Source organism: Myotis daubentonii, chromosome 11 (assembly GCF_963259705.1).
Source record: "Myotis daubentonii chromosome 11, mMyoDau2.1, whole genome shotgun sequence".
NCBI lineage: Eukaryota > Metazoa > Chordata > Mammalia > Chiroptera > Vespertilionidae > Myotis > Myotis daubentonii.
The window spans coordinates 3,274,382-3,287,901 of record NC_081850.1 but is presented as its reverse complement, the minus strand read 5'-3'; the positions used below and the strand labels follow the sequence as shown (position 1 = coordinate 3,287,901).

The following is a 13,520-nucleotide window of genomic DNA, read 5'->3' as shown; positions in this document are numbered from 1 at the left end:
CCTGTGGGGCCAGCAGGCCCCGGAAGCAGGTCTCCTGGGGACCGGCCACGGGGGAGGAAATGTGGCTCAGCCTGCACGCCCCGTGCAGGGTCCTCTTTCTCGGCTGACCAGCCTCCACCTTGGCCTCACCCTCACCGGGCGGCACAGGCAGGCAGGGCCCACAGCCAGGCTTGGTGCAGAGGCGGGTGGTGAGTGCCCCCCCCCACCATGGGCCTGGGGCGGGCGGAGCGGAGGTGAGAGGCGATGGGTGTGGGAGGTGGGAGCTCAGGAGAGCAGTGGAAGGAGGCCGTGGAGGGCGGGGGACATGGCAGGGCAGTGGGGGGGGGGGATGTCTGGGTGGGGCAGAGCAGGGGGCCTATGGTGGGGAGTGCGGCCTGAGCCTCAGGGGCAGCCTCTGCCTGAGGTGTGTGGAGTCTCAGGTCAGGATCACCCAAAAGCACTCCTGAGAAGGCAGGAGACTCCCGTTTAATTCACTGAGCAGCTTGGCAAGATGAGGGCGTGCCTTCAAGATGCAAGCCTTTAGGCAAGAGGAGGCCCCGGCGGGGGAGGCGGGCTCTTTGGTGCGCAGTGGGCGGCGGGGGGCTGGAGGGGGGCTGGTCGTCAGAGGCCCCCCAGCTCGGCCGCCAGGAAGGCCAGCAGGAAGCGGCTGACGTGTCTGTCCACGATGAGCGGCGAGAAGCCCAGGACGCGCCGCGCCCGTGGCAGCACCTTGGGGTCTGGAGCACACGGGGGTCTCAGGGCCTCTCGGCACTGCCAGCCCACACCCGGGTGACGCGGCTCGCACGGCCGAGCAGGGCCATGACACTGGAGGGGACCCCAGGCCCCACGCAGGCAGCACTTTCTAACCCCTGAGCCCTGCTTCATGCACCCCTCCTCCCAAAGGGGCCTCGTTCTCTGACCCCTGGAGGGGTCACTGAGGGCCAAGTGCAGGAACTGGGGCCACCACCACTGGGCCCCGCACCCTCTCCCCTCAGCCGGCCACTGCCCCACTGCGGTGGGAACAGAGGCACGGAGAGCCGGGCGGGCTTCCTGCAGAGCCGGGCGGGCACTGTTTCCGGGGGCGGGAGGGGAAGCCTCTGTCCTGGCTCGGAGCCAGGCTGCGCTGAGCGGCACCCACCTGGAGGGCAGCAGTAGACGAGGAGGGCCAGCCCCGCGGCCAGGCCGAGGCAGGCCAGGAAGGCCATGGGTCCTGGGGGAGAAGCATGGGTGAGCGGCTCTCGTACCCCTGAGGGCGGGTGCAGTCCTCGGGCCACGAGGGACAGGCTAGGACCCACGTGGGGTCAGCCGGGTGGGGCACCCCCAGGGAGCACCCTGGGAGATCTGTCCACGGGGAGCAATCTCAACATGGCCAGAGCCCACCGTGGAGGGGCACCCGGGGTGGAGGGGAGCCCGGGGTGGGGGCAGCGGTTACCCCTGTCGCTGAGCGCGTGGCTGGCGGTGCCCAAGTCCAGGTCTGCGCACTCCAGGTCGGAGTTCTCTGGAAACAGAAGCAGAGGCAGTTGGTGGGGGCCAGAGAGGAAAGTGGTCGCCGGCCTCAGGAAGCCAAGGGGGCTGCCGAGGTCCCTCGCCCCCGGGGCCCCCAGCCCCTGGCGGAGAGGGACCAGGCTGTGCTGCCACTGAGCCTCCGGCCCGCGTGGTGGAGCTGGTGCCCGGGAAGGGACCCTGCATAGTTGGGGGTCTGCTTTTGTCCACTTCCTGGGACCCTGGGAGTCATAAGGGGGGGCACTGTTCCCTCGTGACCATGAGGTGCCTGTCAAAGGTCTGGCGATGCCCACGTCAGCAGGTGCTCTCTCCCGGCCTCCCCAAGTGGCCGCCCGCCACACACCCTTGAGGGCACCTGTGAGCCGGGCCGCGCAGGGCCGGAGGGCGCCACGGCTGGCGTGACAGCACCGTCGGTGCCAGAGCCCAGAGCCAGTCCTGCAGGCCGTCGTGGGGCAGATGCCAGCTCGGCGTCACGGCTGAGTGGCCTGAGTGAGCCACCCCATCCCTGGGGGCCCCTGACTTCTAAGAGTCGGGGGAGTAGCCCCTCCTCCTGGGCCTGGTGCAGACGCCTCAGGACTGGGCTGCCGTCGGGCCTGCGCGTCCCTGTCCTGGGCCCGGCAGGTCAAAGGGACACAGCTCAGCACCCACCACGGGCCGGTTCACTCAGGCTGGCCCAACCGGGGCATGTGGTCAGCAAGGGGAGGGTTCCCACAATGCACTGGGTTACAGGTGGAAGAGGCAGATGCTACCTTTTGTGTAAAAAACTGGCACAAAAGAGACAGAGACAGGAAGACAGAGATATCTGTGTGGCCAGGCACCCTCCCTCCGCTCTGGGACCACAGAGAGGAGATGCGGTGGCGGGAGGACTCTGGCCGAGCAGGTGGACGCTGAGGCCCGGCGCTGGCCGTGCACTTACGCCCGGTGTGCCTGCTGGGCAGGCGGCGGTGCAGGGGCTGGGCGTGGATGTAGAGGGCTCGGTAGAACTCCTGGCAGTCCCGCTCGCTGCTCCGCTGCAGGTGGCCCAGCAGGTCACAGAGCCGGACGCGCAGGGATGCCCTGGGGTTCCGGAACTGGGGCAGGAGGCACACAAAGGACAGTCAGGCCCTCAGGGGCCGCGCCCGCCCCTCCCCCCACTGGCTCCAGCTCTCTCGTGGGAGGTGCCTCCGACCAGGGGCTCCGAACACCCCTGCAGAGTGACTGAACCACGGCCTCGCGGTGCCAAGACTGCGCTGGGCCACAGCACGGCCAGTCCTCGCACTCCCGTGACATGGAAACCAGTCACCAAGGAAGGCGGCAGGGACGTTATCTGTGTGGGAACCCAGCGGCCTGTTTGTGACCTCAGCAAACTGAAGACTCGGTTTGCTTTGCTCGTGGAGGAAAGGGAGTGCTGGGCCCCCTGCAGGGCTGGTGAGGGCATCGCGGAGGTGATAGCATGATCACTTCTGGTGGTTTTTCGTCCAGCAGTGGTCGGCAGAGCCAAATAACAGTACGACTCACATTTCTTCTGAGAGCCACATTTTTTAAACTTAAACTATATAGGTAGGTACATTGTTATTAACTTAATTAGGGTGCTCCTAAGGCTTAGGGAGAGCCGCACTCAAGGGGCCAAAGAGCTGCATGTGGCTCTCGAGCCACAGTTTGCCGACCACGGGTCTACAGGAATGTGATGCGAGTATTTAAAAGGGTAAGGAGGAAAGAACTGGCGCCTTTGATGTGTCTGATGGAGAAATGTGTAGTTCTAAAGGCCAGTGGACATGGCACGTGGCACTGACCTCCGGGATCTGGAGGCCGTAGCTTGGTGCTGCCACCTAGTGGCGGAATACCATTCCACACGGACACAATGGGGAGGTAAGGGCAGGCCTGAGTGTCCTTTTCCCCGTACAAACATGGGAAACTGTTCAAATGGTTTTTACAATGAATGTGTGCTAGACTTTTAATTTCAACAGTGCAATACAAATTTGGGCTCCTCCTTTTTCACTTCCTGTGCTACTTCCATGACTTGAGAAAGCAGCCCATAGCAGTCCCTGCGCTTCCAATCTGCCGGGACCCACCCCTCCCTGTGCCAAGGCAGGGAGCGGCAGGCTCTGTACCCCAAAGCCCTGGCTGATCCCTGGCACCCACCTCAGCCCCATGGGGGAGCCAGAGAAGCAGGGATAGCAGGCAAGGTCACCCACTCTTACCCAGTGTCCACAAACAGCTGAGCCAGATGACAGCTAAAATATGTGCCCGTTGTGACCTTTCGGAAGAGCGCTGTGATGCCAGGGTGGGGCCTAGCCAGCACCCCTGCTCCCCGCTCCCCACTCCCAGGTATGTCACGCTGTGGCGTGTTGTCACATGTCTCCCGTGATACTTCCAGCCCCGGGTCCGAGGTCACCCCAAAGAGACAGGTCTTCACTTTCGAGCGCTCCTCACCGCCCCCCCCCAGGCCCGCCCCTCACCTTTTCGGCATCCTTGTTGCTGAGGATCTGGGGGCAGTAGCGGTTCAGCTGCAGGATGATCCTGTCCACCTGCTGCTCGCTCAGGTGCCCAGGGCTCAGCAGGAAAGGCGTGTCCTGCACCAGCCGGTCACAGTAGGTCTGCTCTGAAACAGGCAGAGGAGAGCAGGCGGCCTCAGTCAGCGGGCCCGGGCCAGGGAGGCACGCCGCTGTAAGCACCGGGACAGCTGCTGACCCCCAGCCTGCATGGGCCTCACGCACGGCCCAGGGCCCTCCATGTCCTGCCACCCCCTTGGCCTGAAGATGGGGTGGTGGGTGCAGTGAGAACTGTCCAGAGTGCGGGACAGGCCTCTGCCCCTCTCTTCCCTGAAATAAACTCAGGGGCTAAGAGTCTGCTGTTCGCGGGCCCCCACAAAGCCGCGGGAGATACCCAGGCCTGGGAAGGGCACAGGCAGCCTGGGCGAGGCCCGACCCACGGCTTCCACAGGCACATGTCCCGGGGCCAGCGCGCAGGCTCGGGGGCCGCGGTGGCAGGGCCGCAGGACCGTGAGTCACAGGAAGACAGCATCGCCCTCAGCCGGTCTGCAGCAGGCCCTGTGCCCGCCCGGGGTGCTTGGGAAGGCTTCTTCTTTTGTCTTTTCTTTCAGAATCACCATTACAACATCGTCGCTGCACCTTCTTTCCATTAAGAACATTCTTTACAATGACAAGCCTTTAAAGTGAAGGGTGGGGTAAAGGCTGGCAGGTGGGGGCACAGGGTCTCCAAGGGAGGATGCTGAGTCCCTGAGCACCAGCTGCCTGAACAGACGCACCGCGCCGCCTTACTTACCTACCTGTGCCAGCTTGTCCCGCTTCCCGGTGGACACAGGGGCGGGGGGGCGGGCAGAGCTGTATAGGAGAAGAGTGTTTGTATGTGATTGGAGTTAAGTTGGTATCAATTCAAATTAGATTGTTATAAGTTTAGGGGAGTATGTATGATCTCATGGTAACCACAAAGCAAATTGCCACACTATGTTGTTACTGCAAAAAAACAACTAAACACAAAAGAAGGCAGTAGTGGAAGAACCGAAGGGCAAAAAAGCTACAAGACATACAGAAAAGAAATAGCAAAGGCAGAAACAAGTTATTTCTATCAGTAATTGCTTTACATCTAAATAAATTAAATTGTCCAATCAAAGGCAGAGACTGGCAAAATTTATCTGTGATGTTACGATTTATAAGAAATATATATTTGGTCTTTGTCCCGCTTCCTGGCACACAGCTCCTGAAACCCTGGGAATTTCTCTTTTTTTAATCACCACCCAGACAGCATCACCCTCAGCTGTCTGCAGCAGACCGTGTGCCTGCCCAGGGTGCAGGATATCTTCCCCACTGATTTCTAGAGAGAGTGGAAGGCAGGGAGGAGGGAGAGAGAGAAACATAGACATGAGAGAGACACATGGATTGGTTGCCTCCGGGGCTGGAGAACCTGCAACCGCAGTGCGTGCCCCTGACCGAACCCGTGACCCTGAGCAAACCGTCCAGGGCAGGAATGCCTCACATATATAAACAGCACTCCACCACACAGTAACAATAGACATTCTCCTCAGTGCACATGGGACATTCTCCAAGGTAGGCGTCAAAACAAGTTTGGCCACAAAACAAGTCTTAATTGATTTAAAAATATTGAAATTATACAAAGGATCTTTTCTGATCACATGGAATAAAGCTAGAAATCAACAGTAGAAGGAACACTGAAAAGTTCACAAGTATGTGAAAATTAAATAACCAACAGATCAAAGAAGTCACAAGGGAAAATACAAAATACCACAGCATATCAAAACTGAAGGGATGCAGTGAAAGCAGTGCTGAGAGGGGAATTTATAGAAGAAATATCTTAACTCAATAACCTAATGCTTCAAGGAACTAGAGAAAGAGCAAACTAAACCCAAAGAGGCCGGAGGAAGGAAATAATAAAGATTGGCCTGCAGCCAGCTGGCGTGGCTCAGTTGGTTGAGCATCGACCTATGAACCAGGAGGTCACAGTTCGATTCCAGTCAGGGTGCATGCCTGGTTTCAGACTCGATCCCCAGTAGGGGGTGTGCAGGAGGTAGCCAATCAATGATTCTCTCTCGTGATGTTTCTCTCTCTCTCTCTCCCTCTCCCTTCCTCTCTCTGAAATCAATAAAAACATATTTTAAAAAAATATTAGAGTGCGGGTAAATGAAATAGAGAAAAAAACAGTAAAAAATTCAACAAAACCATAAGTTGGTTCATTGAAAAAATCAACAAAACCTTTAGCCAAACTAACAACAACAACAAAAAAGACTCAAATTACTAATATCAGAATTTAAAGTTGGGATATTACTACCAATTTTACAGGGGCGGTGGGGGGAGGCTTATAAGAGAACACTATAAACATTTGAATGGCAACAAATTGGACAACCTAGATGAAATGAACAAATTCCTAAAAGCACACAAACTACCAAAGCTGACTCATGAAGAAATAGAAAATCTGAATAGATGTATAACTAGTAAGAGACTAAATCAGTAATAAAAATTGTTTCAGCAAGTAAAAGCCCAGGACCAGACAGCTTCACTGGGGGATTCTACCAACATTTGAAGAACTACCACCAATCCCTCTCAAGCTTTTCCAAACAACTGGAGAGGAGTGAACACTCCATAACTCACTCTTTGAGTCCAACATTGCTTTGATACCAAAGCCAGACAAAGACACTACAAGAAAGCTATAGACCAATATTGCTTATGAATACTGATGTAAAATCCACAACAAAATACTAGCAAATTGAATTCAGCAGCATATTAAAAGAATTTATTCCAGGCTTGGCGGCATGGCTCGGTGGTTGAGCGTCAACCTATGAACCAGAAGGTCATGATTTGATTCCTGGTCAGGCAATGTGCCTAGGTTGTGGGCTCCATCCCCAGTAGGGGGGCATGCAGAGGGCAGCCAATCAATGATTCTCTCTCATCATTGATGTTTCTATCTCTCTCTCCCTCTCCCATCCTTTCTGAAATCAATAAAAATACATATATTTGGGGGGGGGGGGGAAGAATTTATTCCAAGAATGCAAGGATGGTTCAACACATGAAAAACATTACTATAATAGATCACATTAATAGAAAAACAAAAGATCACCTCAAGTGATGCAAAAAACAATTTGACAAAATTTAATACACTTCCTTGATTTTAAAAAATCAATACATTAGAAATAGAAGAAGTTTCTCAACATAATGAAGGTCATATAGGAAAAGTTTACAGCAAACATCATATTCAATAGTGAAAGACTAAAGCTTTTCCTCTAAGATAAGAAATAGGACAAGGATACCCACTCTCACTATTTTTTAGTCAACATAGTACTAGAAGTCCTCATCAGAGCAATTAGGCAAGAAAAGCGGGGGGAAAGGCATTCATTTGGAAAGGAAGAAGTAAAATTATCTCTGTTTGCAGATGACATGATCTTATATATAGAAAACCCCAATGTTTTTTTAAAAAAAGACACCTGTTAGAACTAATATATTCACAGCAAAGTTGCAAGATACAAAATCAACACACAGAAAACCATTTGCTTTTTTATACACTAACAGTGAAAAATAAAAAAAATAACACAATTCTATTTATAGTAGCATCAAAAAGAATAAAATACTAAGGAGTAAGTTTTAACCAATGAGGTGAAAGACTGGTACACTGAAAACTACAAAAAGAATTGCTGAATGAAATGAAATAAGGCACAAATAAATGAAAAGATATCCCATGTTCATAGATTGGAAGACTTAATATTGTGAAGATGATGATACTACCCAAAATGATCTGCAAATCCAATATAATCCCAATCTAAATCCCAATGATGATTTTTGCGGAAACAGACAAAGCATCCTAGAATTCATATATCAAGGAACCCTCATAGCAAAAACAATCCTGAAAAATAACAAGGTTGGAGGACTCACACTGCCTAATTTCAAAATATACTTAAAAGCTACAAGAGTCAAAACAATGTGGTGGTGGCATAAAGACAGGCATGTAGACCAATGGACTAGAATAAAGAGTCCAGAAATAAGTAGTATTTTGAGTGGAAAAAACAGAGAGTGAAAAAGATAACCCACAGAATGAGAGAAAATATCTGTGAAGCATATATCTAATAAGGGAATAATATTCAGAACACATAAAGAACTTCTAAAACCCAACAACAAAAAACACAAACAATACAATTAAAAAATGGGCATAGTATTTGAATAGGAATTTCTCCAAAGATATACAAGTGGCTACTAAGCACATGAAAAGTTGCTCATATCATTAGTCATTAGAGAAATGCAAACCAAACCACAATGAAATATCAGTTCATACTTATTAGGGTGAACTACCCTTACATTCTCCTTTAATGTGCTGCTGAATTCAGTTTGATATATATACATGGACAATGAAGATGTAAAAATTGGAATTCTCATACATTGCTGGTGGGCATGTAAAATGGTGCAGCCACTGTGGAAAAAGAGTATGATAGTTCCTCAAAAAGCTAAACATAGAGTGGTCATATAACTGAGCAATTCCACTTCTAGGTATATACTAAAAAGAATTTAGCCCTGGCCAGGTAGCTCAGTGGGTTAGCGTGCCAACTCGATACACCGAGGTTGCAGGTCTGGTCCCTAATCAGGCACACACAGTGTCAGTCAACGATTACATAAATAAGTGGAACAACCAACTGATGTTTCTCTCTTTCCCTCTCCCGTCCTCTCTCTAAAATCAACAAATAAATAAAAAGGAAAAAAAGAACTAAAAGCAGAAAACTCAAACAGATACTTGAACAAACATCAATGTTCAGAGTAGCGTTACTCACAATAGCCAAAAGGTGAAGCAACTGATGGATGAGTGAGTAAACAGAAGGTGGTCTGTATAATTCAGCCTTAAGAAGGAAGGAGATGCTGACGCATGCTATGGGTGGACACTGAAAACATTATGCTAAGTTTGAATAAGTCAGACACAGAAGGGCAAACATTGTGTGACTCCATGGATATGATATATCCAGAACAGGCAAATTCTAGAAAGAGAAAGTAACATCAGGAGCTGGGGCATGGAAGCAAGGGGCGTTATTGTTTATTGGGGATAGAGTTTCTGTTTGATAAAAAAGTTCTAGAAATGGATAGTGGTGATGGTTTCACAACATTGTGAATGTATTTAATGCCACCGAAATACTGTTAAAGTGGTACAACCAAAAAAACACACAACTGAATGGATATTTAAACTGTGGTTCATCCATACAATGAGATATAACTCAGTGATAAAAATACCTATGCAGTCATGAAAAGATAGGGAGGAAACAAATGCATATTTCTCAAAGTGAAAGACGCTAATGTGAAAAGACTACACACTGCATGATTCCAACAGAAAATGCAAAACGATGGAGACAGTAAAAAGATCAGTGGTTGCCAGAGGTTAGGGAACAGGAGGGGCGAATGGATGGAGCAAAGATTTTTAGGGCAGTGACACTGCTCGCATGACAATAATGGTGAATACAGGACATCTTACACTTTTCAAAACTCGTCGAATGTACAACACAAGGAGTGAACCATAACGTAAACTATAGTTAGTACCAACCAATGAAATTGGTTTGTCAAGTGCCAAAAATGCACATACTAATGCAAGATGTCAACAATCCTGGGAACCGAAGTGGGGGTGGGGCGGATCCTCTCTACTATTTGCTCAACGTTCTACAAACTAAAATTGCTCTAAAATAAAACCTCGTAAATAGAAAGAAACCCTAGCTGCTAATCCCACTGCTGAATTTTAAAGCAAGCAGATGCCCCTGAGCGGGGGGGCTGCCTGGGCAGGGGCACAGGGACACCGTGGAGTGATGGAGATGTTCTGGCTGACTGGGCCTGCACGGTCGTTCCATGGTGCACACACTTGTCCAGACTTACCTAATTATCCACTAAAATGAGTCATTCACTTGTAAGAAACTTATACTCAGTAAGGTGACTTTTTTAAATGGGGTCATCGTGTGGGAACACGTGGGTCTCCTCCCCAGTTCCTCTGTGGGGCTGACTAAACAGACCATTCTCTCCTCATCTCGCCCTCCCAATGCCCGCTCACACGAGGGTCTTTTTACCCTAGAAAACAAATCTCTAACTTCTAAATTCTCCCAGCCCCTGAAATCTACCTGGAATACAGACGCGTCAGCAGCCCCACCAGTGAGCAAGCTGCACGCAGGATGCCCAGGGACCTGCCACAGCCACGTGAGCAGGACACTCCGGCCCCCGGCTTCGGCACTCTGATTACTCCTTCTTAAGGGCCCCAGCCAGCTGTGCCCCACAGCTGGGCATTCTATGGAACAGGTCATCTGCATCCTTGGGTCAGTGCAAGCACAACCCCCTTCCCTGATTTCAGATAGGGAAACTGAGGCACAGCAAGCACAACTCAGCCAGCTAGGGAGTGATGGGTCAAGGTGGATCCAGGCGCTGTCGGGCCACCTCTTGACACCCAGAATCTCTGCCCCACTGAGCGACACACTAATGAGCTGTGCACTCAGCTGCATCATGTCTGCGCCTCACCAGGCCCACAGGGTAGGCCCAAGGCCGTCCCGTCCAGTATGTGCATCCGTGCACGCGGCCGGCACACAGGAGGCAGTCCCTGGACCTCTGGAATGACTGGACGGAGGTGGGTGCACCTAGGCCAGCACCCTGCAGCAGCTCCTCCAGCCCTGCGGGCCAACAGCCAGGCGGGGCTCCTGCTGCCCCAGCTGTAACCACCTGGCACAGGGCCACTGCCCGTGGGATGAGGCTCCAGGCTCTGCTGCACCCTGTGGTTGCTGTCAACTGCACGCACACCACACCCAGGCAGCCACTCTGAGGCATGAAAAGGCACCGGAAAAGGAAACCACTTTGGTCTAGGCCCTGATACACAGTCCCAGATGGTTTTTACAGGATATAGGAAGAAACATGCTCTGGCACAAAACCCACCAGGATTCTGCCAGCTCCCTCTGCCAAGCCCCACCTCCCCCACCTCCATGCCCAGCTGGTGCTAGGACTGCAGACTCGTCACACCCGCCTGCACTAGTGGCCTGGTCGGCCGCCCCACTGCTCTCACCTGGCGCCCAGCCCCCAGCTGCACCACCCTGCCAGGAGCCCTGCCCCAGGCAAGAGCACTTTCCCAGTGGTTTCCACCTGGCTAAGGCTCAGCCCGCTGTCCCTCCCGCCCCCCACCCCCAGGCCTTGTCCCGACTGGAGTCTCCCAGGATTCCCTCCTGCCTCAGAGTCCCACCCGGCCTTGGGCATGAAAGAGCTGAGCTGAGACTGCTCTCTCTCTAGCACACCACAAGGCAGGGACTGGTTCCACAGCCACAGCACTGCAACAGTAACATCTGCAGCCACAAGTAAAAAGGGTTCGGAGGAATGACAGGGAGGGGCAGGCGACAGCGGGGTCCCTTCTGGCCTAGACTGGGACCCGGTGTCCCAGAAGTCACCAGGTTCCAGCCCCTGAAATCCTGGGTGTGCAGGATCCATTCTGAGACTCCACTGAGTTCTGGGGGGAAGGACAGGGCCTTCTGGGCCTACCCGACCCCCTGGTGCACCCCCAGGTGAGCTCTGTCCCATGAGGCAGAAGAGTGGGTCCCTCAGGGATGAGGTGTGACTTCTGGGAGCCCCCACAGTCCCTGACCACTCTGCATGGGTCTGCCGTGGCCTATCACTCGGCGCTTCTCCGACTGGGGAGGGTCCACAGAGCAGTGTGGTCCCACTCGGCTGGGCCAGGAGTGCGCTGAGAGCTCCAGTTCATAGAGGGGCGGGGGGGGGGGGGTAGCTGCTGGAGGCTTAGCCCCCCATTTGCCCGAGCCTGTCCCTGCGCCAGCTGTGCAGTGCAGGGGTGCCAGAGTCCCTGGGTGCCACACACAGCCCAAGCGCGCGGCGCCTGCGGCCCAGGTCAGGACAGTGTGTTACTCCCCCTGCCAGCACAGCAGGACCCAGCTCTTCAGCTCCCCTCGGTCAGGGGCATCCTCACCCAGCACCGCCGGCCACAGGTGAGCGTCGGCCGGTCCGCCCAGGGCCCTCCAGGGCCGGACCACGCCCTCGGCCCCCGTCGCCCGCCGAGCGAGAAGGCGGTCACCCGCACGCGGTCGCGGTCGCGGTCACGGACAAGGTCACTGGGGCAAGGAGTGCGGAGCGGCCCCCAGGGCGACGTGGGCAGCCGGCCCTGGAGACCCCCGGGGGCGCGTGCCGTCCCGGGATTGCAGGCACGGCCGCAGCCCACGCTCACCTGTCATGCTGGCCGCACAGGTGCCCCGGCGGGCACCGACCTGTCCCCCGGCGGGCACCGACCCGTCCCCCTGCAGCCGCCCGGCTTTCGCTGCCGCCGCGGCCCGCTAGCCCCCGCTGACCTCCGCCCACCGCCCGAGGCGGCCCGCCCCTTCCCGGAAGGCCCCGCCCCCAGCGTCGCCACGTCGCCCGCACAACCCTAACCCCGCCCTCATGGAGGCCCCGCTTTCCCGCTAGGCCGCGCCCCTGCTCCCCTAAGCTCCGCCCCTCCCGCCTTAGCTGCGCTAGCGTCCGCTAAGAGGCCGCCGGAGCCCTTAGCTCCGCCCCCAACTGAACGGGGCGGTCCCGGGCCGCGTCCCCACCGAAGCGCCAAACCCCGCTCTTCTTAGCCCTGCCCTTCCTCTAAGCCCCGCCCCCGACGACAACGTCACCGCCCAAGCCCTGTAGCCGGCCCCACTGAGCCCCGCCCCCACGGGCCTGGGCTCCCGCCCCGCCTCTCACGAAGCCCCGCCCTCGCCAGCCTGAGGCCTCCGGAACGGGAGCCTCAGCCCCGCCCGCCGGGCACGGCATTCTCGGAGGCCCTTTGCCCCGCCCCTCACTCTAGCCACGCCCCCAGCCCGAGGCAGCCTCTGTGAGAGCCCAGGCGCGCCTTCCTGGACCCGCCGTGCCCTCCTATTGGCTCCCTCCCTGGATTGGTCCCGCCCCCGGCCCTACCCGCTTGGCTGCCTGTGGGATTTCGGGTGAGGGCACATGCCCAGGTTGCAAGCTCATGGCAGCAGGGACGTGCAGGAGGCAGCTGATGGACGTTACTCTCTCACCTCATTCTTTTTCTCCTTCTCTCTCCCTTTCTCTCTAAAAGTCAATTTAAACCAATCTTTTTTTAAAACTGAGGCTTTGAGAGAGGAAGTGACTTACGGTCATGTAGAAGGTCAGGTCACGGGGGTACAAACTGGAAGCAAAAGGTCGGGGAACGTCTAGTGCCCTAAAGGGATCAGCCAAAGAGGGCAGTGCCTGCACAGTGACACGCCCTGATCCAAGATAGAAGTTGGACTCAACGTGTGACTTGAGTGGGATACTCCCCTCTCTGGAGCCCCCATCTGCAAAAGTGGGCCACCTGTCTATCAGTGTGACCCTGACTAGGAGGTCATTTAAGTTGCCTGAACCTCAGTTTTCCAGTCTGTAAAATGGGTGACCTTGGACAAATACCTCCTTCCCCAGAGTCCACTCCCTTTCTGTCAGGCCTGGCCTTTCCAGCTCTGGTGCCCACTCCAGGAAGCTTCCAGGCCCACAGAATGCGAATGCACAGGGCTCCCACCACAAAATGGAGAGCTGTGGCGGGAAGGGAAAGCAGGGCCTCCCAGC

At 54.6% G+C, this 13,520-nt stretch overlaps 1 protein-coding gene across 2 annotated transcripts; it reads right to left on the bottom strand.

The window, feature by feature from the left end:
• Nucleotides 1-440: 440 nt before the first annotated feature.
• On the bottom strand, nucleotides 441-12,298 carry CARD19 (caspase recruitment domain family member 19). 2 transcript variants are annotated; one of them, XM_059656298.1, is made up of 6 exons: nucleotides 12,160-12,298; nucleotides 3,921-4,063; nucleotides 2,399-2,552; nucleotides 1,412-1,477; nucleotides 1,118-1,189; nucleotides 441-716 (listed from the first exon to the last, which is right to left on the bottom strand). In XM_059656298.1, exons 1-6 carry the CDS (start codon nucleotides 12,164-12,166, stop codon nucleotides 601-603), a joined length of 558 nt encoding a protein of 185 aa, XP_059512281.1. In that variant the 5' UTR covers nucleotides 12,167-12,298; the 3' UTR covers nucleotides 441-600. The 2 variants fall into 2 exon arrangements, with proteins under 2 accessions (XP_059512281.1, XP_059512282.1); XM_059656299.1 differs by lacking the exon at nucleotides 2,399-2,552.
• Nucleotides 12,299-13,520: the final 1,222 nt, after the last annotated feature.